This window comes from Phlebotomus papatasi, chromosome 1 (assembly GCF_024763615.1).
Source record: "Phlebotomus papatasi isolate M1 chromosome 1, Ppap_2.1, whole genome shotgun sequence".
Taxonomy (NCBI): domain Eukaryota; kingdom Metazoa; phylum Arthropoda; class Insecta; order Diptera; family Psychodidae; genus Phlebotomus; species Phlebotomus papatasi.
Window position 1 is genome coordinate 61000688 of NC_077222.1, and position 25509 is coordinate 61026196.

A 25509-nucleotide genomic window follows, 5' to 3' on the forward strand; every position below is an offset into this window, starting at 1 on the left:
ATCCACCAGAGTGCAGATGGCAACGACACCTATGTGCAAATTGGAGAAATACAGTGTAAAAATGAAAGTTCCAAGTTGGCAGTGTTCGTGAAAAGGCAAAATTTTCAACATTTTCGTGGTGTTTTGTGAATATTTGTTACTGTTTCCACATAGTAGAATGTTTATTTAAGTGATATTGTTGTGAGTAAGTTTTCCACAGTTGCTATTTCACGTAGTTTTTTCCATTTGCAAAAATCCCCTCCGCAGAGAAGAGAAAATGTGTCAGTGTGACAGATGGTTGTTCGACTTTTTTTTGGGGGAGAGGAAAATTTTCTGAATTATTTTGTTACTTTATAATGGGTTATTTTGGGGATGAATGGGGCTTTAAATTGATCTATGGATTGTTGGTAGAGGAAGAATGAGATATTTGGGTGAAATTGGCTTAACTCATAGTTGCAATTTTGCGGTGTTTTTAGAGAGAGAGAACACAATGTCTTGGCAACCGGGGCTTCCGCCCCCTCAAACTTCGCAGTCTGTGCCACTTGCACCTTTTAATCAGCAGCAGGTAATGGAAAAAATTAAATAATATTGAAAAATACCTTCCGAAATAACTGACTTTCTGGCGGTCGATAGTCGATAGCTAATTAAATTGCGTATAAAAGAGGATTATGCTAATTTGGATCAATTTTATGTGCTGCTTCTTTATCGCTTTTTGAATTTCTCTCCTTTCACTTTCTCGCACACACTGCCATACATTTTTTTTAGACAAATTGATTTATGATTGGGGGTCTTGGGGGGGCTTTTTTTGTTGTGGTCTGGCAGCAGAATCAGTCACAGCAGTGGCAACAGGTGAATCAGCAGCCGGTGAATCCACCTTCTGGGCACCTGTGGCAGGGTAATAGTGGCAATCCCGGCTGGCAGGCAGATCTGCAACGTCAGCAAGTGTCCGGTGGGCTCGTGGCCAAAGCACCACATCAGCAAAACACAACGTCAAACAGTGGTGGTGCACCTTATCAGCCACAGAGCATGACTTCTAAACACTTTCAAACGGTGGATGCTTTTGACAATCCCGGAGATGGTTGGGGCGATTGGGATTGGAATGACAATCAGCAGCAGCCGCACGGACAGCAGAATTACCAACCTTTTCAGCATCAGCAGCAATTTCAGCAAACGCAGCAACCTTCTGTTCAGAGTCCCAATAACAATAGATTCATTCAGTCCGTTCCGGAAGTCAATGCTTTCCCGCAGGCACCTCCGCAGGTGCCACAGGTGCCTCAGAATATGTTCAGTCAGCCACCAGTGAGCTTTACACCGTCTCCACAGCAAAATCCACCACAGAATCCTCAGAGTAATTTTCCCAATCCTCCCGCCTTTGTCCATCAAGTCAATCAGAATGTCATTGAGGATAGTTTTTCCACGGACCATGGCAGTTGGAATTGGAGTCTGGATGCCTCAACGGGTCAGAAGACTTCGCCAAAGACATCACAGTCCAATCACTCGAGAAATGCCTCAATGGGCGGCGGCGGGGAATTGGTGGAGAATCAACAGCAATTGCCGGAAAATATTTTAGCCAGTCTACCTGATGAAGCTAGAAATACTCAGGGAAATCTCCCCAATCCACTTTTGTCGCGTGTCATGAAGAGTGATCATCAATTGACACCACAGTGGTCAACTGAGAGTCAGATGTCCCATTCGTCGAGTGATCGTTCGGGAGAGAGTGAAAATCTAGATTCCAGAAGTAGTATGACAACTTCTGAAGAACCCCATAATGATTCCAGTCGATCATTTTCACCCAAAAAAGTGGAATACAATCATCAGATTTTGGACAAACAGCCTGATAAATTGGATGAGACTCTGATGGCACTCAGTGTAGCCACAGCACCGCCAAAAGTTGATTCGCCCAAAAGTCCTCCACTCGAGAGGCAGACACAGTCTCCAGGAATACTTCCCACGCCGCCTCAGACCAATTTGGCCAGAGCCTCACCAGGTCCACCGCCTCCAGTGGCGTCAGCGCAGAGATCAAATGATAGGAATCCCTTCAAGAGATCCGGAATGGCTGTTCACAAAACACTCCAGTTTCAGGCAGCGTCCAAACCGACAGTTTCTCCAGATAATTTCTATCAGCCACCTCTTCCTGTGTCCCAGGAGACGATAAACCAGGAAACTCTGGTACCGGACAATGCCGAAGTTGTTCCACAGGTCACCAATCAATTTCCCCCAATTCGATCAGGACCAGAAGTTGAAAATCACGAAATTGCTCCAAATAACGATCGCAATCAATTCCTAGAGACCGGGCATTTGGCAGAGGAGAATCTTAGTGTTCCAGCTCCGGCCACAAATTCCCCTCCTTCTGAGGCAGTTGACAGTCTGCCCCCTCCGGGACTCTCCCGATATGTCCTTGGAGAACCCGAAGTGAGACCAAGTGGAGGAATGGATGTGCCTGAACCACCACCAGGACTCGATAGAATGGTTCCCGGAACAGATTTAGCCAATGCATCGAACTTGAGTATGGAACGTCAGGCTGATGGTCAAGTGTCCAATTTACTGTCAACGACCACCAATCGACGGATGGTGCAACAAGTGCCTGATAACACTTCGAGCCTCCAAGAGAGGAATCTCTATCTTGCCTCCAGTGAGACGGAGATTCAGCCCCAGAGTCAGCGAGTTGTTACAGGGGATGAGAGTGGTCGACATACTTTCACACCAATTGTCCAATCGCGTGACCATGAAATGGTGATCAATGATCAGAGGCGGGATCTCGAGGTGGATGGGGAAAATTTGCAGGATCAACAGCCACAGAGAATTGATCGACTGCGTGATGAGCCAATAGAGGGAGCCAATACAGGGGATGATGATCAAACGGGCAATGTTGTTGGCAATAATGCAACAGAAGCCGAATCCGTTGCAACAAATGATACAGGACGCAAGGATGCCTCAAATGTTTCCACATGCGATGACAGTGATAAAGATCGCAATTACTACAAGTCAGGAAGTCGCAGGGATGACAGGAGAAAACCCAAGGAACGGTATGATTCGGAGGATTCGGAGTATGGAAGTGATCATGGACGTCGACGGTATAGGGAGGGTAGTAATCGAGATGATCGCTATGAGAGAGATCGTGATAAGTATGGAAGATACGAGGGGAGATACTCTTCCAGAGAAGAATACAATCGCCGACGCGATGATCGGGATGATATTGATTCACGAAGAGATGAAAAAGGTAGAAGATACAGACGGGAATATGATCGAGATCGCAGAGATGATCGACGCAAAGGTAAAGCTATACGAGCCCTGTGTGAAAATTTCCATCCCTAAAATGCCTATTTTCTTCCAGATGACAGATATAGAGATCGCGATGAAAAGGATCGCGATCGTCGGAGGGGCAGAAGATATGACTACGATGATGATTATTCGAGAAGAGACAGAGATATGGAACGAGAACGAGGAGTTAGAGATGATCGTCGTAAAGGTGAGTTCAATTTTTTTTTCAGAAAGTTTTTTTTATAATTAAACATTTTATTTCCTCATTAAGATGATCGCTATAGAGATCGTGAGGAGAAAGATCGCGATCGTCGACGAGGTGATCGAAGATACGACTATGAAGATCCATATCATAGGAGTGGGAGCAGGAATACTGATCGTGATCGTATGCGTGAAAAAGATCCAAGATATAATCAAGGATACTATCAACAAGGTAAGATTTGTAATTTTTAATTGTTAAAAAAATGATTAGGGGAAAGTGCTCTCCCGTCGAACGTTCATGCCTTCGAATAATGTGAATTTCTTTTGTTTTTCGTAAGAGATTTACACTAAATTATCATGGAATTGTCAACAATTGATGATAAGCCAACTAATATTTAATAGAAATGCTAGGAATGTGTAAGTCTCTTAGGAAACCTAAAAGAAAATTCACATTATTCGAAGGTATGAACGTTCGAAGGGAGAGTACTTTCCCCTATTGCCATTTATGAATTTAATTCACCTCATATATGGGAAAGTGGCCTGCCTTTGAATGCGGCAGCCTTTGAATATTTCAATTTTTCTCTTACTTTCCAAAGCAAAAACCCTTTTCTTTAAACTATAGTCAATACAGCTAACTATCTTTTACACTGAGAGAAATCCGAAAAATTCAAAATAACATTTCGGAAATGGTAATTTTACCCTGCAGTATTGATCCGAAAACGGTGTAAATTTTACCATTTTTAGGTGTATTAGGGGTTAAAGTTACCCTTCTTTCATGTTGATTTTACCCTTAAAATGTGTAAAATTAACATTAAAAAATGTTAATATGTTTTTACACCCAAAAAGTATTAAAGTTATGACGAGAAAAAGTTAATCGTAGCCTCTTTTTTTTCAGTGTATTAACTTCGATTAACAAAATAGAATTTTTGCTTTGGGAAATAAGAGAAAAAAATAAATGTTCAAAGGCTGCCGCATTCAAAGGCAGACCACTTTTCCCTATACGTTCTTGTCCTATTTGGAGTCGAACTGGGTGAGACTTCTTCATATAAACACCTTATTTATTAAAAAAAGGGTTACAGTGACAAAGCGTTCCATATATTGCGAACGGTTCGAACTCGTGATTTAGATCTACACTTCAAAGTACCTTATTGTTTCCTTATTCACAACCGATTTGAACCGATTCATAAATTAACCAAAGTATTTTCCAAAATAGCTTAAGAGCAATAAAATTTATTCTATGACCTTTCCAATGAGGCCAAGCAATGAGTAATTTAATTGAATTTCGGATAAAAATTGGTTACTGGTTATAAATCGGTTTAGAACCGATTTAAAGTGCTTCAGAGCTATTGAAAATTCCAAGACCTTTCCAACTTTGACTGTTGCTTGGAACCTTGTAAAGAGTATACCGTCTTTATTTACTCTAAAATCATTCTTAATATATTTTAAAATGAATAAAAATATAGACATAGCTTTGGTGCCCTATTTTGGCCACCTTCTTCTCATAGTTCCTTGCCCTTCGGGAATTCTTCCAATATCTTTTTCACGTCATCTCGTTTGTCGAAGCTACATTTTTTGTTATTCTTTTGCATTGTATAATCTCTAGAGTACGTAAAATCTAAAAGTTCATGGAAATTCGAGGAACAAAAAAGGTGGCCGAAATTGCAAGCTGGCCGGAATTTGGCACACTTACCCTATGGCACTTTTAAAATGCGATTTTTGATTCTGTATAGTTCGAGTTAGAGGGGCTTCAGATTTTTTTTAGTCAAAAGCATTTTGGCACAGCTATAACATACTAAAATTTGAGATCGACCAAAGCAATACGGGTTGAATTAATGAGAAAAGAAAATTTGGTGATGTTTAATAGCGGAAGGGAACGGGGATGAGGGTTAGGTATGATATCAACAACTTTTAGGCACTTATCGACATTCAAGATGGCGATTTTTTTAAAGTCATATGTGTTCGCCTGGACCACCTCCAAAATATATCCAAAAGTAAAATAAATCGTAGGAGCCGCTTTTGAGAAAAACCGAAAAACATGGTTTCCCCTCAAGAAGGGTAAAAATTTTACGGACAGATAAAAGAATATTTAAAAAATATTGGTCATTTACGGATACTTAACCGATTCATTACCGATTGCCATCGATGTTATCGGGTTGGAAATTTCAAGACCTTTCCAAAAAGTTCAAATTTATCCAAATCGGTTGAGAAATAGACCATCTGAAATAGTAAAAACTTTTTTCTTCAAAAATTTAAGACGGCGATTTTTTAACATCATAGATATGTTTGGACGAAATGTTCGCTTGGACAACCTCTACAATATATCCAAAAATAAAAGAAATCCTCCAAAACAAAAAAAAAATGGTTTTTGGAGGGCGTCAGTGAAGACCGGAAGTTGATATATCTTACCGTTGTTTAAGGTCTAGGACGGTGACAAGTTGAAAAAAAGTTGATAATATAACTGAACTTTTTTGAGTACAATACAAAAAAATGCTCGTCGAGGGCACGTTAACAGTCCTTGAGTCAACTTATGAGGGGGTCCTTCAAAGATCCCAAGTCCCTATCTCTTGCCGCTTAGTCTCTACATGGTAAAACATTTCGGCACATATTTGTTCCAAAAATTAGCTCGTCTACGGACACCATAATTTTTGGCATAATCTTGTTCATTTTACGAGACTCAAAAAGATACCCAATATTAGTAACGAATTTATCTGATTTAATTTATTTATTAAATCTGTGGCAATTTTCGTGCTACATGGTTTCACTTTTTTAATTCGAGATTCCTTTCCCCTCTTGCTGCCAGCACTCGCATATGATTTCGTCATGCACGCGTCTGTATAAAACACTCTTAAGTTGATTTTTATTTGATGTTTCTTATTAACTTTCGCCACTGAAATCCATCTTAACTGAAGTATAGGCCTTAACTGTAAGACGAAATCACTTACACGGATTTGTTCCCGACAATGGGAACAAAAAAAATCCCGATATGAGTAACAATTTCCTTCCAAAAATTACCTCATCCACTGACATCGAAAATTTGTGGAACAAATATGTTACACATGTAGGAATAATATTGTTATAAAAAATATGTACCAATTTATTCCTGACAGTGGGAACAAAACAGCCGAGTGCAACAAATTCTGTTCCAAATTTCAGGAACAAATTTGTATAAAACGAATTCAACTAAAATTTGTAGACATTCCGTCGTATCAAAACGGTTCCAAAAGAAAACTAACAAAATTGTAACTGCATTTCATAACAAAACTATAAAGAAAACTTTTTGGAACAAAAAATATCTTTTCTAGGTGCAAATCGATTTCAAAAAAATTTGTTCCAAGGAAACCTTTTTCCAATATTTTGGTCAGTGTCCAAAAGTTTTTACCGTGTAGGTGTGGTAACGCCTGGACGGACAGACGCACGTGATGTCAAAAAACTCAACACTTCAGATTTCCCAAATTCGACCCCTTGGTTGGTAAAGAGTTGAAATATATATAACTCAAAATCGAGGGTTTATATACTGCTCTCTCTCTGGTCGAACAATGAACATACAAACTTCTTTCAGTTGAATTTTCAATTGCATTTCCAGGCTATGGATATGACTATTCGTACTACTCTCAACAACAGATGCAATACTACGAAGCTCTCCGTCGAACTAATCCCCAAGCCTATGCCGAATGGTATAGGAAATACTATGCTCAGATGCAGCCCCAGATTGCTGTGAGTGATATTCCAACGGATGGGAGAGAATCTGTACATTCCGGACGCAGTTCAGCCAACGATAAGGAGCGGTAAGTTCTCAATTTCCTTTGCTATTTCTTGTTGGATATTTAAGAATTTCTACTGGTTTTTATGTTTCTGTGTCGTGTATTTTTTTAAATTTTTTTTTGAAAAATTTCTTGTGAATGTTTCAATTAACCAAAACACCCATAAAAAATTACAAAATTATACACAGATCAAAAAATGTATTTTGTACATGTGAAAAAAAGAAAAATTGGATCTTTGCACATATTTACACGGACAAAATCTTTATACTAACATCATCATCTCAATCATGATCATCACCTTTCTTTTTTTTCCTTGTTAAATGAAATTGTGAAATTTGTGATGGCATTTAGAAAAAAAAGAAATGAAGAAAATCAATCAAAATTGAATATTGAATCACAAGGTACAGTCGATCGATGCAGCAATTCTATCAGCCGCATGATTATCAGCGATCATTCAGTCAATCGAATAATTCAACAATTATGGATGGGAGCTATGTGGGTGGAAATTCTGGCAGTTTTCATCAGCAGCAGCCTTCGTCTCTTCCCTATCAGCAGCCACAATCATTCTATGTACCGAATTCCGGTCGACAGTTTTATTCTCAAAGTGACTATTCCGAATCCAGGTGCTTGAGAATTCCATTTATTATCTTTATAAACAAAAAAAGTATATTTATATATTCTTTCCTCTTGTAATAGTAAAAAGAAATTTAATATTCAGTGGTAGAATTAATTGGTTAGACATAAAAAAGGGTATATTTATGGTAATTTTAAAAAAAATATCTCTCTGGTTCATTAAATTCATTGTGCTTTACTGCTTTCATTTCTAAATATTTTTTTTTTGATACAATTTATTGGATAATGCTTTCTCTGCTTGATAATATTTTTTAATTAATTTTTTTTTGGAGGCTTTGATTGTTTCAATGAATATCAAACTAACGTGCTTTAAATGGATAAAAAAGGCACTTTACAAATAAACAACAAAAAAAACTGTTACAGATTCGAAAATACTTACAATTTGGAGAAGACATCAGAGAGCGCCGAAGTGGCCAGATTGACCCCAAAGAAGTTTACAAATGAGCACACAAGTGCATCATTGTCAGCTGCTGGATTACTGGTGTGCATTAAGCCACGGTATACAGCAACGGGTGTCAGTAATTTGGTGAAAATTCTCAATTTGGGTGCTAATGATGCAACAAGGAAGCTGTTTCATGCCTATCCGGGTCCACTTGTGCGTGGCACAACACACAAGAAGACTGTTATTGAGTTCTGTGAGGATCAAATACGTCTTGGACCACCGTCGGATGCTGTATTACGCTCCCGCGGTAACTCCATGAGTAGTTTGTGCTCACAGCAATCTGCAAACAGAGCTTCTTTCACGCTGCTTTGGAATCTACTAATTCTTCTGCTCAGACAAAATGGGGTAAGTTTTTTTTCTTATTTATTTATTTTTTTTGTAAAAATAACAGAGGAAAATATCAGATATTTTGCTCAAAAGAGTCTGAAATGGAAGGTTTTTGTAAAATTAAACAACTTTCTAAGATATTTCAAGCTCTACAGATTAATGCCAAGGTCAAATTTCATTGCAAATGCCAAAAACACAATTTTTATAGCACTTTTACTAGCAAAGCAACAGTCATAAAATGCACAAAGACAATTTTTTCAAATTTTAATTATCTGTTGCATTTGAATGTGCCCAGTTTTCATACTTCGCTCATTTGAAGTTAGCAATATAGTACAAGTTTGTAAAGGAGTCTTCTGAAAAGGTCCAAAAAACCAGTGATAGGCCCAGATAAGCTTATAGTAGCTGAGAATCTTTACAGGTGACCTCGAAATTCGTGCAACTCGGGATGCCTGCAATTTGGAATGCGTGAAAATTTGATTGTGAGTTGAATTTCGAAGGTAATGGCTCCGGCACACCTTTTAGATCAGGAAAATTTCATGAACTCGAAATTCGAAACCCTTTCTTTCTCACATGTTTTGCATATGACTATCTCATTTTTTCGCACACCAAATTCGATTGAGCTAAATTGAATTTGGAGTGATGTTTAAGAGAAGAAGAAGAGTGCGAAAGAATAAGTTAGACATATGCAAAACATGTGAAAAGGAAAGGGATCTTCATGAAATTTTCTTGATCTAAATGGTGTGTCCGAGCTATAAGGAATCGCGTCGAGTGAACTGTACTTGTCGGACGAAATGAATAAAATTCGCTCGACGCGATTTTTTACCCCCAAAATTCAACTCACAATCGAATTTTCACGCATTCCGAGTTGCACGCATCCCGAGTTGCACGTATATCGAGGTCACCTGTAAAGAATCTCAGCTGCCATAAGCTTATCTGGGCTTATTTTTAACTTATGACTGATTTTGATTTACAGGAATCATAAAATATAATTGTTACGACGCCCAAGCAACTTTTTGTAAAATTCGTGGATACTGACACTTAAAGCCAAACAGCTGACTACATTGCCAATATATTATCAGAGACTACTAACAAGTACGATGTGCAAAAATTTTTTGCTGTTGTCACTGACAATTGTTCTGTGAATAAAAAGGCATGGAAATCCTTCAACAAAAAAAAATCCTTCAAAACCAAAATAAATTCCAACACTTGGTGTGTTATGGATGTGTTTCGCATTGCCTTAATTTAATACTGACTGATTTTTTTAATTTGCCCATTATAACCGAATATGTGACATAAGGGAAGTCAGTTGTCATGGAAATTAATAAAATCCAAGTAATAAAGGCGACATTGTCCAACTAATCAACAGTAACATTGAAATTACTCGTAAAAAGACATTATTGGCTAAGTTTGCCTGGGTTTCTCAATAGCCTGTTGAGAAATGAAAAAAAAGTCCAGATAAGCATATGGTAGCTGAGATGCTTTGCAGGTGACCTCGAAATGCGTGCAACTCGGGGTGTTTGCAAATCGGAAACTTTAAAAATTTAACTGTAAGTCGAATTTTGGGGGTAAAAAATCACGTCGGACAAACAGATCCCGTCGGCCCAAACGGATAAATTTGGCTCGACGCGGTTCTTTACTTCCAAAGTTCAACTCAAAATCCAATTTTCACGCATTCTGAGTTGCAAGCACCTCAACCTGCAAACATTTCGAGGTGGCCTGTAAGGAATCTCAGCTACCATAAACTTATCTGGGCTTATTACTGGTCATTTTCCATTTTAAATAGTCTGAGTGCGGAAGACCAAGAAGAAAGTTCATTGATATCGGTTAATAAACATTAGAGATACGGTCCGATTAATTTCGATATAGGGTAACGTGTGGTATTTCGGGACACTTTTTAGCACTTTCAAGTTTCAAACAGCTTAACGACTTCTCAAATTATTTTTTTCTTTTTTGATATAAATATTTATGTTCCTTATTCTATCCAGAATAAGATTCTTGTAAAGTAAAAAAAAATGTAAAGTAGTAAGAATAGTATATTTCGGGACAATTGGGTATTTCGGGACAATTGGGTATTTCGGGACAGAGAAAAGTCGCTATTATGCAAATATATTGAACTGAGCCTGGTTATTTACCTTTAAGTAGAAGGTTTAAGCTTCACTTTTTCACAAAAATTTTGTTTAAATTTCATTTGTAAAGTGGCTTAAATAAAAAAAAACTCAGCACTGTTTGTGTTGACATCTATGCAAAATTGACCACACTGACGGTTTTGTAAAAAAAGTGGAATGTGACACTCACAATTCACACGTATTTTACGAAATTAAATAAAATTTCAGAAGTTTTATGTTTATCTGATACGTAGAGCTCAATATTTCATATAGAACTTAAAAATAATAAGAAAATGAATATTTATAGGATTTTTGATGTGTCCAAAAATACCCACATTATGTCCCGAAAAGCACCTTGTCCAGAAATACTACACGTTACCCTAGTGATCTATGAATACCAAATAATTTGGGCACGATCTGACAAGGTGGGATTACACCTGAGACTACAAAAGGTGAGATTGCAAAGAATCTCAGTTAATTAGCTTTCTTTTGGGGAAGCTCTTGACTTTCCTTTTTGCATTGTTTTAGGAAAGCCAAGAGAAAAGCATTGAGGATTTGTTAACAAATTTGAAGAAGAAAGATTCAGGATTTGATTAAGAAACTCTGGAATATACTTTAGAAAGGCTAAAAGTCGATATTCAAGCTTTACCGCAAACCGCATGTCGATATCTCTCTCCATAGTCTCTCCAGAAATGCCACGCAAAATTAATTTTTAGCGCATGTCATAAACGTTATTTAGAAGTCTTAAAATTCGTTTATACAAAGTTTATGCGCGGTCGGCCAAAGTCGCATTTTACCTCGGACTACAGAAGCTGAGATTGTGAAGAATCTCAGATTAAACACTTCATAGAAATCGATTAATAAACCGATGAAACAGATTATAGCATCGGCCTATTTTAAAATAGTAATGGTCATGTACATTTTTATGATGTAGGGCCGAATGCAACTTATCGTTAAAAAAGTCTCGATTTTGGATTTCAGATGCAATACCATAAAACCAGGTGATCAACACCAAAAATATTGTCTGGTCAATTTATATTTGAATACGTTTGCTTCATCCAGGGGTAGGGCAAAGTGTGACCTATCATTAGAAAGATCTCGACTTTAGCTACGATATAGTCGAATTTAATTGAAATCGGTAATAGGGATTTCAAGATATTCGACATTAAATTTTCGAAAATTATGTTTTGGATTTCAGCGAACCTAGTGGTAGTTTTATAACGTTAGGATGTTCTGAACGGTTGTATCTTTTAACGAGCATTAAATTTAATCCAAATATAGTCAAGTGTGCTAATCCGGGCGCTTCGCTATGAGGGGGTGACATTAGCTCTGAAAAGTGCGACCGGTTTTAGTGCATTTTTTCCCTGTTTTCGTACACATTTCACGAGATATCTCCAAAACCACGTAGGTTGACAATTTGAGGTTTTCGGTTGCCTCGTCGTTATTAAATTGGACTTTATTTTGTGTTAGTATTTTTTGCTAATTCATTCTACAACGACAGGAAACAGCTAATAAACTCAAAAGTTTTTTTTTCGGCTCGCTAGAAACATATGGGAATATAGGAAATGTCATGCCCCTGGGATATACGTTTATCGAGCAAATTTCTAAAAGGTAATTTTGTGACTATTCTCAAAAATGCTGGGGCAAATAGTACCAGAATTGGGTATTATCATATTTGGATTCGCTTTATTACGAGCTTCCGTAAATTTGAAAAAAATACCTAGAGAACATATTTTCATAGAAAATTTATTCATCTACACCTTTGTAAAATACCGTTTTCTCTACGAGAAAAGTAAGAAAACGAGAAAAGCGCTTTTCAAGTTATTTTAGTTATCAAGTTATACACACAAGGAACTGCAAATCGTTTGACCAATGCACACAACAAGCGGCGAGACATGATAATGACATTTCTTTTCGCCGTGAGACATCAGAAATTGCTTCGCTTTTTGTTACTTTTTGCTCTATACCTTTTGTTACTTTTTACCCCAAGTGGCCATTTTTAATAAAAGGATTTCTGGAGAAAAGAACTTTTGTAAAATTCTAAAATAGATACCGGATTCGTATTCAAAAAATCCAAAGTATTTAGAAAATATTCACCAATGCATAAATTTTGGAAAATAAGTTGGTAATAATTGTTATCTTCTGCAAGGAAAATATTTCAAAAATAGGGCTAAAAATTTCGATATTTTTTATTTTCTAAATTCCTTGTTCGAATTCTAAGAAACTTATGATATTAAAGAAGGTCTATGGAGGCTATCTTTAGAAAAAAATTTGAGCAGCTATCTTTTTTAACTTGGAAGATATTGAATTTTGAATTTTTCGATTTGTGACTTTTTGCCCCAGTCTCCCCTATTTAATAAATTTTCTTTAATATTTTTGATATTTTTTTTATATTATGTTTCTGAATGAAACAGTGAATAATTCTATGGACTTAGATGAAGTAAAAAAGAATTTCATCAGTTCAAAAACAAGCGTTGGAAAATGATCTAGTTGCCCCACCTTACTATAGAGGTATTTTGCAAAAAAAACCGACTCTATGAAGAGATATCTGAAAATCTAATAATTCCAATAGCGGTTTTAGAGTAGTAATTTGCCTAAATCTATTCTAAATTGTAGACCTTGAGCATTTTACCTTTAGACGTTAAGATCTTCATTGTCGTTTAACCCTTTAACGAAGAGAGAGTCAAAAATCGGGAGTTCGAAAGAAATATTTTTTTCTGACTTTTTTGAGCAAAACGATGAGTTTTTTTTAAAGATAAATAAAATAAATTAACTCCAGATATTTTCCTCTTGCCCTTTGGTATAAGTTTGTACAGCCAACAGGGGTGATTAACTCTTCCCTTACTTTGTCTTTTAGATGGTTGTTGGAACAGATATTTCGGAGTTGTTGATGAAGAATAAGTCCGAATTCCCCTATGAGTTTGATCAGTCACAACCAACTGCAAAAATTTCAAGTGATCGTAATTCTGTGCAATCTGACTCGAAGAAATCTCGTGACAATAGTGATGGTGATGTCGATGAGAGTGCTGATGAGGATGAACGTCAGGCATCGGAAGAGAAGCAAACACTGTCACCGGAGGAAGTTACTAATAAATTTCGCAACTATCTGCTGTACGGAAATGTAAATGAGGCCCTGGATTGGGCAACGGAGAACAATTTATGGGGTCATGCTCTGTTTCTCGCATCGAAAGTTGATCGTCGATCTCATGCCAATGTTATGATGAAATTTGCCAATAAACTTCCACTCAGTGATCCACTGCAGACACTGTATCAACTGATGAGTTTGAGAACACCGTCCTCAGTTACGAGTGCTGTAGATGAAAAATGGGGAGATTGGCGTCCTCATCTGGCTATGATCATCTCAAATACATCGCAGAAGCCAGAGCTCAATATTAAGGCCATTACAACACTCGGTGATTCACTTTACAATCGTGGTGATGTTTTTGGGGCACATTTTTGCTATCTCATGGCTCAGGTGAATTTCGGAAAGTATCGAAATGTCAATCAGGATTCATCAATTATGGCCAATTCATCGACATCACCACGTTTGATCCTTCTGGGATCATCACCACATCGGACTTTTAGGCAATTTGCTACAAATGAAGCGATCATGATGACTGAAATTTACGAATATGCTTGTACGCTGAATGACGAAAAGTTCTCCGTGACGGAATTTCAGCCGTACAAATATATTTTGGCATCGAGAATGATTGACTATGGGATGCAATTGAAGGCATTGTTGTACATGGAACAGATCTCAAGGCATATTCAGAAAGATCCCAGCAAATATGAAGAGGAATTCATTGAGAGAGTGTTTGTTATGGCTGATCGATTGAAGTACTATGATCCTATGCACGAGAAATCACTCGATGATACTTCTCCAGATGCCCAAGAGGGTGGTGTTGATGGACAAAATTGGCTCAGTGATCTCCAATCTGTTTTACGTCAATTCAATGTAAGTGATTTTTTTTTTGATATTTGGTAGATGGGATTCTTATATCTCTCATGAAAAGTCCTTTTTATGCCCTTATTTAAGAAATTATCAGGAAAAAATTAAAAAAAAATTAGCAGTAAAAAGGTAAAAAAGGGCAGTACATAAATTAAAAAGATCAGTGCTTTCAGTAAAAGCGGTCAGTAAAAAATTAAAACTGGGCAGTAAATTTGTAATGTGTTTATAAAGGAAAAGAGATGGCAAAGCGTCCCATCTCACGAGATGCTCGAACTCACGAGATAGAGCTCTCCGTAAATTAATTTTTCGCATGATCTTTTGGTGCTTAACTGATCTTACTAGAAATCAAATTGATTCATAAATCACAAAAGCATTTCATAATCAAAAATTGGTAACTAAAAGATCGTTTTAGAATGTTCTGGCATGAGTTACAAGCATAATGGACAAACAAAAAATGTAAACACGAGAAAAATAAGTCACTCACGGATATTCAACCGATTCATTAAATACTGATTTCAAAACCAGTTAAACTTTGACTTTCGAAAATTCAAGATGGCGATTTTTTGGATGAAATGTTCGCCTGGACCACCTCTAAAACATATCCGAAAATAAAAGAAATCGTAGGAGTCGTTTTCGAGAAAACCAAGAAACATGATTTTTGAGGGAAGGAGGGTGGTGGAGGAAAAATAAAAAAGAAAACGTCTGCTTGGAGATATTGTTTTTTTTTTATTGGGGGTCACCGAAGACCGAAAGTTGATATCTCTCACGGCTTAAGGTCTAGGACGGTGACAAGTTGAAAAAAGTCGATTATATAGCTGCTCTCTCTTTGAGTTCAAGCAGTAAAAATAAAACATGATCAGCAAAAAATAAAAACTGGTCAGTAAAAAAATAAAATACGATCAGTAAAAAGTAAAAGATGATTAGTGAAAAATTAAAAAAAAACAGCAATAAAAAATTAAAATGAGAAGTAAAAACTAAAAAGTGGGCAGCCTAAAATTAAAAATGACATCTAAAAATATTCGGATTGATCATCGAAAATATTAAAAAATGATCAGTAAAAAAATAAAAATCAGTAAAAAATTAAAAGTGGTCAGCAAAAAATTAAAAATGTGCAGTAAAAAATAAAAACTGAACACTTTATTTTTTAGTGACCGCTTTTTATTTTCTACTGACCACATTTTATATTTCTCTGCTCACTTAATTTTTTGCTGAACAATTTTTATATTTTACTGCTCATTATTAATTTTTTGCTGATCAACTGAAATATTTCTATACTGCTCATTTTCAATTTTTGCTGATTACTTTTTCATTTTTATTGCTCAACTTGAGTATTTCTACTGATCGATTCGAAGTTTTTACTGACTAAATTTAACTTTTTACTGACAAAATTGAAAATTCTTACTGATCATTTTAGCTGATCATATTTAATTTTTTGCTGACCTTTGGCTTTTTACTGCTCATTTATTTTTTCCCGTTGAAAATCAATGAAAGAATTTATAGTCTTCTCACGCGTCTTCTCACAAAAAATCAGTTTTACTGCTCGAACTCCACGGAGAGAGCAGCCTATATCGACGGTTCCATTCCATACTATGCTATCTCAGAATGACAACTTTTCAGGAGAGCCATTTGAAGTTTGCGATTTCCTATGCTGTCCGTGTAAATTTTTTTCGAAAAAATTGAATATCTCGTTACCCGAACGCCGGATGACCACCAAATTTTCACCAGTTGTAGATCTCAGGAACAACCTCTCGGAGTAATATAAAGCTAAGTCGACTTAGCATAGTATGGAATGGAGCCGTCGATATAATCCCTCGATATTTTCACCCCCTCAAAATTTTCACCTTCCACGCCCCCCCCCCCCCCCGGAGACCACTTTTGTCAACATATCTTCACGTTTCAGACGATTTTTGAGAAATGTCGTCATACTGTTTGTCCGTCCGGCTGTCGCCAGCTCTAGAGGCCAAACGGTTAGAGATAGCGACTTGGAACCTGAGGGGGATCCCCCTTAAGTCGACCCAAGGATCGTTAACATGCCCTTCATTTTCCCGCACCCCTCCCCTTCCCCTACAAGACCATGTTTTTTGGGATTTCTGGAAAACGCGTCGTGTGATTTTCTTCAAAGTTTTTCAAGGTTTTTCAAACGTTTTTTTTTTAAGGTCAAAGGTTAAAAAGGCACTAGAGAGCGAATTTATCAAGCGAATGGTGTCATGTTTGGGCTCGTTGGAAAGGTCTTGGATTTTCCCATAAAACTGAACCGGTTTAAATCGGTTCTGAACCGGTAATGAACCAGTTCATAGCCGACAACTAATTTTTATCCGAAAATCGATATTTTTAAAACAATTTTGGAGGATATTTTGAATGATATATGAATCGGTTCAAATCGGTTGAGAACCGGTAAATGGTAAATGATGCAAATGTACTTGTGAGGTATATAGAAACTAAGTCACGAGTTTGAGCATTTTGCAAAGCCTGCGATGCTTTGCTACCTCTTTATATAAATTTCATCAAATTTTAATTTCATAGAATTTTTAAGAACTGGCGAAGAATGAGAACCTCTTTTGCCAAAAGTAGAAAAACAATATCAACGAATTGCCTTTAATACTTTCCAGAGTGGAGTTTTGTCATATCATTCGTCTTCTGTGCAGAATTTAACTCATGATCCTCAAGTATCTAAAATTAATACGGGTTATGCTCCAGCTCAGACAGTTGATTACTCCAAGTCTGAAATAGATGAACAATTTAGGGAGATAAATCAGCAATTTAATCAACTGAATCTGCAGTATCAGGCTGAACAGCAGCAGCAGCAGAATCAACCAATTTCTCTGGATTACAGTGCACCGGCGATGAATCCTCCTGTTCCAGATTATCAGTCGCAACAATTGGGAGATCCCTATCAAAATCAGTATCCATCAATGCCCTATGGAGGTGGTGGTGGTGGTATTGATCAAGGAAATCCAGTGGCATCAATGGATAGTCCCAATTACTACGATCCATCGCAATTTGGATCTGTTGCGCAGCACAATGTGGATAATACATCGAATTATGACTACTACGGCCAATCTCAGTCAAATACCGAGGTATAGTGATTTATTTTTAAAGATCATTCACTAATCATTTTGCGATATTGCGTTATTTCTATTTTACATATGCAAACACTCAAAAACAAAAAAAAATAAAAAGAAAAAGAAAAAAGAAAAAAAAAGATGAATTGAAAAAAAAAACATTAAACTTATGACATGACGAAATCATGCTCCAAAAATTTGTACACTCGGACGCAGCCTCTTCCACCATCATCTCAGACACCATCGAGTGTTGAGGGCAAGAGTGGGGAGGAAGTGCCTGAAATTGCGGAATTGCAAGAATCGCCCAAACGGCTCCAGAGACAGCCGGTTGAAGATGTAAGTAGGTGTGTCCTCGTGTGTGACACTAACTCACAACAATTGCGGGGATATCGGCAGGCATCTCTGGCCCTGACACGCTCACAGAGGGTGACGTTTCGGCAAGAGAAGCACGGCGGGGGTGGGATGCAATTGAAAAAAGTGATCTACAATGGGACATATCCTATTGATGATCCGCTATCGAGTCGCTTTGATGAGGGATCGGGAATGGAGTTAGTGCATCACAGGGAGGATGACAATGACAATGATGATGATGATGAGGAAGATGAGAAAGAAAGTATCTCAATTCGCGATTTAATTGAAGATGAGAGTATTGATATAAATTATTCACGCATGAAACTCGAATTTCAGCGAAGTTGTACAGAATTTGAGACATTTTTGAAGAAGCGCGAAATGAAGGAGAAGCAAAAGAAATTTTGGCTAACATTTGATGTTGATACATAGAATAGTGTGTAGCTTGTGTGTGCACTTGCTATAAAAGTTCAGTAGATAGCTTTAAAAAAAACAACTAACGTCTAGAAATTTTTCCCCTTGCAAAAAAGTAGGTATTTACGTGGACAATTGATGTAAGAACCAATAAATTTGCAACCAAAAATAAAGTGGTTACAAATATTGATGATTGAGTTATTTACTGTTTAGTTGATTTTCTTTTGTTCTTGAGTTTGTTTCTTAATCAATAGAATTATACCGCAACAGGACTCAATAGTTAACAAAAAAAGAAAAACACTTCAAAACCAATATAAAGAAAGTTCAGTGATTTATTGATTCGCTTCCATCATGTTCTTGGCACAAAAGCAGGAAGGCTCTCATTTATTAACAGCTGACAAAATATTTGTGTGCTTTTTATTCAGCTAAATACAGAAATAGACTAATAGGTGATTATATGTTGCTCTATCTCTTTCTCTTTGTAGATGCCAAAACCACAAATAACAATGCCAAATTCTTTTTCAAACAAACCCGGCTTCTACGAGGATGGCCCACAGGATCACGACATAAAGGGAAAGCAGAATGATGGTGCTGGAAGTAAGGGTCAAGTGAATGAGAATAATGCAAAAAAGGTGTCTGGAAAGGAGAGTAAGAATGTGGGTCCGCAGAATAATCAATCTAGTGGATGGTTTGGGGGAATATGGGGAAAGTTCTCCCTGAAGCCCAAAAACCAAATGATTCTGCCCGACGATAAAAATCCCACGGTAAGTTTCAATGGAATTTTCACAAAAATTTATATCATTCAATGACTTTTAGCCATTCTAATGCCCAGCGCGCAATAACTTTTGTTTGTAAACATGTTTTCAAAATTTCCTATGAGAGTGAGTGAGATCACTAGATCTAGATCTCACTTACTCCCATTGAAATGTCAAAAACTTATTTACTAAACAAAATTTATTGTGCGTTGGGCATAAACCATCTTACCAGATTTTCATAATCAAATTCCTCAAAGGTTTTACCTTGTCTTTCCCAAAGGAATTCAAAAAAGGAAAGTCAAGAGAAAACGATTAGAATTTTTCTATCCGATCTTCTCCTTCAAATCATATCCTTATCAATGAATGCAAACTGGTCAAGAAAAACCATTCCAGTGAATTTACAGCTCAGTGAAAACAAATAAAAAAATGAAAATAAGTTTAGTTCCCCCAAATGGTATCACCTTCTGTTCGCTAGGTCTTGTAGGCCGAGCTTCGTACAATCCCAAGCTTCATACACTAAAAAAAAAGATGGTGCGATTAACTTTTTTTGCTCATAACTTTAACACTTTTTAGGTGTAAAAATATATCATTTTTTAATGTTAATTTTACACCTTTTTAAGGGTAAAATTAACATGAAAAAGGATATCTTTAACCCCTAAAAAATAGTCAAAAAAAGATAGGCAAAAGTCGATGAATAAAAAAAAGTAAGATGTCCAAAAAAAAAGTTTCTTCCACAAATTATACCCTTTGAGTTCCTCTAACAAATAGTCCTTGTGCGAGAATTGTGGGTTACTCCTGGTCCCAGCAGTAGATGGCCAAAAAAGATGTTGCAAAATGTGTCTTCTTCGACATAAATGGTTCTGAATGACCATAGTTTATCCATAGCAGATTAAGTATACCAGATTCTAAAAGCTAATGAACCAAGCTTTCCAACAATAGTTCACTCATCCAATTATGTTCATTAGGAGCTGAGTTATACCACTCCAAACTTTCGACCTCTTCTAGTGACAGAATATATGTGCTCATCTAATATTTACACAGAGTTTTGGATCAATACTGCAGGGTAAAATTAACATTTCCGGAATGCTATTTTAACTTTTTCGGATTTCTCTCAGTGTAGTGACTAAATTTTTCCTGTGTTTCTTTCAAAATATGACTCCGCAATATAATTTAAAAACTGGGAATTTTCCACTACTTTTTTTTTAAACTACTGATAAGCCTAGATCAGCTTATTGTAGGTAAAATTCTTAAAGTGAGCAAACTCGGATTGCATACAAATTCTATTTGGAACTAAAGATGATAGATATTATACAGCAATTTGGAATCAAATTTCTGCAAAATTGCAAACTTTTTATTTAAATCAAAATATCTAGGATGTAAATGAACTGGCAGAAAGTTGACTGTGGAATATAGACAAGAATCTCCTCTATAATTTTGACTGAAAACTTGATTTTATCTGTTGCTCGGTCGCCGAGATAATTTCAAATTATTTGTTATGGAACACGTTTTTTGACCACAGCGGACTTATTGTCCATGTGACGAACTACGACATTATCGAAGAATGATTGAATTCTGTAAGAATTTTCTTTTAAACCTTTATTTCAAATAACGTAGTCGAGTAAAAGCGGTCATATCAGCACCTGCGTACTTTCGCAGCATTATTGTGGGAAAAAAATCATGTTTTTCACACTAAAACTACAAAATCGAACATATTGCATAAAATCTGAGCAAAAAATAATAATTTGGACGAAATATAGATGTAAATGTCCTCTAAAATTGTGCTCAAATAATCATCAAAATCGTTTGAGCAAGAGTCGAGATAATTGAGTTTATGTACAGTCGAGTTCCTCAAATTTGAACTCCTCAAATTTGAACGACGGTTTGCATTCAAAATGTAAAAGGGACAGATAATCCTAACCGGCTTATGTAGGTGAGAATCTTAACGTGAGCTAACTCGGAATGCATGCAAATTCGATTTAGAGCTGAAGTTGGGGGACGCCATTCAGTTATCTTGAATCAAATTCGTGAAATTTTACAAACTTTGTATTAAAACCAAAATATCAAAGATTTGGATGGAGTGACAGAAAAGTGATATATGGGTGAAATGTAGACCAGAATGTTCTCTATAATTTTGCAGTAGAACTTGATCTCATCGATTAATCAGAAGCCGAGATAATCGAGGTTGTTTGTTTCTGAACTCGTTTTTTCGACCAGAGCGCCCCAAGTGTTCATTTGATGAACTTCAACTATATCCAAATAATTGTTGTATTTTGTGAGACTTTCCATTTAAAACCCTATTTTAAGTGTATTGGTGGAGTAGAGGCAGTCAAATTGGCATCTGAGTGGTTTCAAAGGGTTATTATGGGAAAAATTAATTTTTTCACACTTAAACGGCAAAATCGGACATATTGCATTATCTGATCGAAAAATGATGTATTGACGAAATGTAGACACAAATGTCCTCTACAATTATGCTGAAGTAATCATCAAAATCGGTTCAGTGAAAGTCGAGATAATTGAGGTTATGTGATATTGAAATTGTTTTTTCGACTGTGGCGCCCCTGATGTTGGTCCCACGAAGTTCAAATATTCCAGAAAGTTGTAGCATTTGAAGAGGTCTTTCGTTTAAGCCCTCACTCATGAAAATCGGTCAAATAGAACCGGAGATATGATTTTTTGAATTTTGTGAACTTTGACCCCTCATATCTCCGGTTCTAATATAACCGCAGCGCACTTACGCCACATTTTGGAAACGTACTAGACTAGTCTACAACATTCTAAAATTTGATTAACTTGCACAATGCCGTTTTTGAGAAAAACGAGTTTCAATTTTGATGAATTTTAACGCTATCGCAGCGCCACCTGTGGTGACTTTTTGAACTTCCATCTGAAAGTGCTCATCGAGACGAAACCAAAAAGCCAAAATTTAGGTCGATATGTTAATTAGAACCGGAGATAGAGGCCGATCAATATTCGAACTTTGACCCCTTATAGCTCGGGTCAGGGGTTTTAGATCGACTTAAGGTTTTTTTTGTTTGGTAGGTATAATCAAGGGCTACAACATACTAAAATTTCAGCCCGATGCACAAAGGAATTTTTGAATTATTTAACTTAGAAAATTGAAAAACTTCATTTTAATAATAGCGCCCCTAGCGGTTGTTTTATGAACTTGCGATTAAACTTGCTTTTAAAAATCTAACAATTGGAATCGGAGTTATGGCTATTTTAAGAAATTTTTTTGGACCCTTATAGCTCGGGTCAGGGGGGTCGGGGACCTTAAGTTTGGTATTGATGGAAAGCCCTAAGGCCCAGCTATAACATACTAAAATTTGAGCCCGATCAATGCCATAGGGGCTGAGCTATTGAGAAAACAAAAAAAGGGGGGGTATTCAAAATGGTGGAAGGTGGGGTGGGGGGTGGGGGGTCCATGCACCAAATTGCAATTTTCATACGATATATAACCTTTGCCGAAAACCGCAAGTCGATATCCCTTTTAGTTTAGGAGCTATTAAGCTTCAAAGACCGGACGGACGGACGGGAGCGTAACTTAGCCATCCATATATTCGTGATCAGGAAGTGGCGAAACACATTTTGGCCAAGTTTGAGCGCGATCGGACGACATGAAATTTTGTTAGGATTACAGTAGGTGTGATTATTAAGAATCTCACCTAATATTTAATAGAAATTTGTAGGGGAAAGACTCATAATTTTGTCCAGTTTCTTATTTTGGACACTTTGAGGATAAAATTGGACACTAAAAATAAATTGATTAAAATGATGGATTTTTATTCCAATATTTGATGAATAATGAATTCTATCTAAATATTTGTTCTTTTTGGAAGATTTTGACACTAAATACGTTAAATTTTGAATATGATTTGAGTTGAAATTGCTTTGTTGAAAATTCAGTGTGAAAAATTGCTTACAAGAAACATGACAGAACTTCGTGTTTACTTCAGTTTTATTTAGCTGTGGTGAAGTACTAACAATGTTTCTTCGCTTTTTTTGAGTGATATTATTGAATATTCATTGAAAATTGTGTTGATTCCGTTGTTTTTACGTTCCTATAGGGGAAAGTACTCTCCCTTCGAACGTTCATGCCTTTGAATCATGTGAATTTATCTTATTATTCCTTAGAGATTTATACATAATTATCACATAATTATCGATAATTGATAATAAGCTAACTAATATTTAATAGAAATGCGTAAATTTCTTAGGATAAATTGAAGAAAAATCACATTATTCGAAGGCATGAACGTCCGAAGGGAAAGATACTTTCCCCTACCATCCTCAAATTAAATTTATTCTTTAACGACACTGAGAAAAAATGGGGGTGCAATTAACATTTTTTCCTCAGAAATTTATCACTTTTTAAGTGTAAAAATATATCACCATTTTTAATGTTAATTTTACACCTTTTTAAGGGTAAAATTAACATGAAAAGGGTAACTTTAACCCCTAATACACCTAAAAAGGGTAATATTTACACCGATTTTGGATCAATACTGCAGGGTAAAATAAACATTTCCGGAATGTTATTTTAAATTTTTCGAATTTCTCTCAGTGGATCCAAATAAACTTAATCCTAAACGCATTTTAAACTCATTAAAATTCAGTAATTACATTTACTATAGAAATGTTTTAGGATTTATCTTTGGGCTTTTAATTAATTTTGTGTAAAAATTTCCTTGGAATAGATTGTTTGGGATCCTGAAAAGAAGAAATGGGTTAACACTGATGGAGAAGCTGATGAAGGGGAAAGCTTTAAGCCTCCGCCCAAAATGTCTGATCTTGCTCCACAATCCAATCATGAATATTCAATTCCACACCAAGATGCACATCCACCACAGATTTCTCAGCCTATTGCTCAGACTACACCAGTTCCAGCTGCAACACCTGCAACAGATGGGACTCCGGTGCCCAAAGGCAATAATCTTCAGTCGAATATGTTCAAGATGCAGCGAAATAGGAGTAAGATTCACTCAGAATTATTTTTATGTTTTTTGACAAATCTTTTAAACTGAAGACAATTTTGCAGCTCTTAAGAATTCGTATGTGGACGTTTTCAATCCAAGTGGTGCCCCAATGAAGCCGGTGCAGCCAGTTTTGGCACCGACACTGCCTTCAGTTCCGCAGACTGGCTTTTTTGTTCCTCCAACTGGAAGTGGTGCTACCGTATCGACGGAACAAACAGATGTAAATGGAATTTACTAATTTCCTGACATTTTCTCCGTGAGTAATAAATTTTATTTATTTATTTTTTTTATTTTTTGCAGAATACACCCCAATTTTACAATCCAAATCAATTTGGTAATTTTCAACAGTAGCCAACAAATTGCGTATTTAAAGGAAAATATAGATAAAAAAACACAATTTATAAAATATTGTAATATTTCTTATATAATAGCCATAGGGTAGAATTGTAATAGAAAATAGGGTTGTGTCTGAAGTGAGTATGGTTGGGGTGTATTTCTTTTGCAGTTGCATTAAATAATAACAATATTTTGATCTTAATTATCTGTTTTGACTAAAAAAAAGAAAATGGTGAAGACTTGATAGCTATTACACAAATTAGTCGAATTTAGTTGACATCCTATTTTGTGATTTAAAAGTGTGTTTTGTTGGTTGGTAAGGTACTGGTGAGGAACATCAAGTATTAAAAGTTTGGAAGGGAAGTGTTTTCGTGTTTAAATTTCTTTTTTTTTTAATTTAATATTTTTTTCTGTGACACGGAAGTACTAAGAAGTTTTAGGGAGTTATTACAATGGATTGGAAACGAGACAGACCTAAGTTGATTTATTTTTTAAATATTGGCAAAATCTACATAATTGTTTACTATTATAAGTCTTTTTTTTTGTATAAATTGAAGCAAGGAAAAACAGTCGTTTCTATATAATAATTGTGTATATGCTGCTGTTTAGACATGTTTTTTCTCCCCCTTTATGAATTATAAATTATGTACAAGTTATTCAGTTGTGTGTAGATAGCACTGGGTTGGAAAATTTATATACGAAAATATTATTACTATAAATAAACAATGTATATCATAGAGAGACAAACTAATTTTCCATTTAATTTCTTCGTAAAACTTTTTTTCTTTGGATGTCTCCTGATAAGAATGAGTTAGCTGCGATACTTTCGCGATTACAGCTTATGTGATGCTGCATTTCAGTGAATCATCAATGATTCAACTCATACTCACAGGGTAGGTACTTGAATATCACTGATTTTGAATGGGTTCCTGCTGTTCCTGCAATTTTGAAACATTC

At 36.2% G+C, this 25509-nt stretch overlaps 1 protein-coding gene across 13 annotated transcripts; it reads left to right on the forward strand.

The window, feature by feature from the left end:
• Positions 1-20: 20 nt before the first annotated feature.
• Positions 21-25299, forward strand: LOC129809569 (protein transport protein Sec16A). 13 transcript variants are annotated; one of them, XM_055859496.1, is made up of 15 exons: positions 21-184; positions 456-544; positions 805-3253; positions 3314-3448; positions 3512-3673; positions 7025-7226; positions 7604-7825; positions 8199-8622; positions 13567-14664; positions 17268-17735; positions 17937-18056; positions 18968-19246; positions 23938-24211; positions 24267-24436; positions 24517-25299. In XM_055859496.1, the coding sequence occupies exons 2-15, from the start codon at positions 470-472 to the stop codon at positions 24565-24567; spliced, it is 6129 nt and encodes a 2042-aa protein (XP_055715471.1). In that variant the 5' UTR covers positions 21-184; positions 456-469; the 3' UTR covers positions 24568-25299. The 13 variants fall into 13 exon arrangements, with proteins under 13 accessions (XP_055715471.1, XP_055715473.1, XP_055715472.1 ...); XM_055859498.1 differs by having other exon boundaries at positions 7610-7825; XM_055859497.1 differs by having other exon boundaries at positions 21-180.
• Positions 25300-25509: the final 210 nt, after the last annotated feature.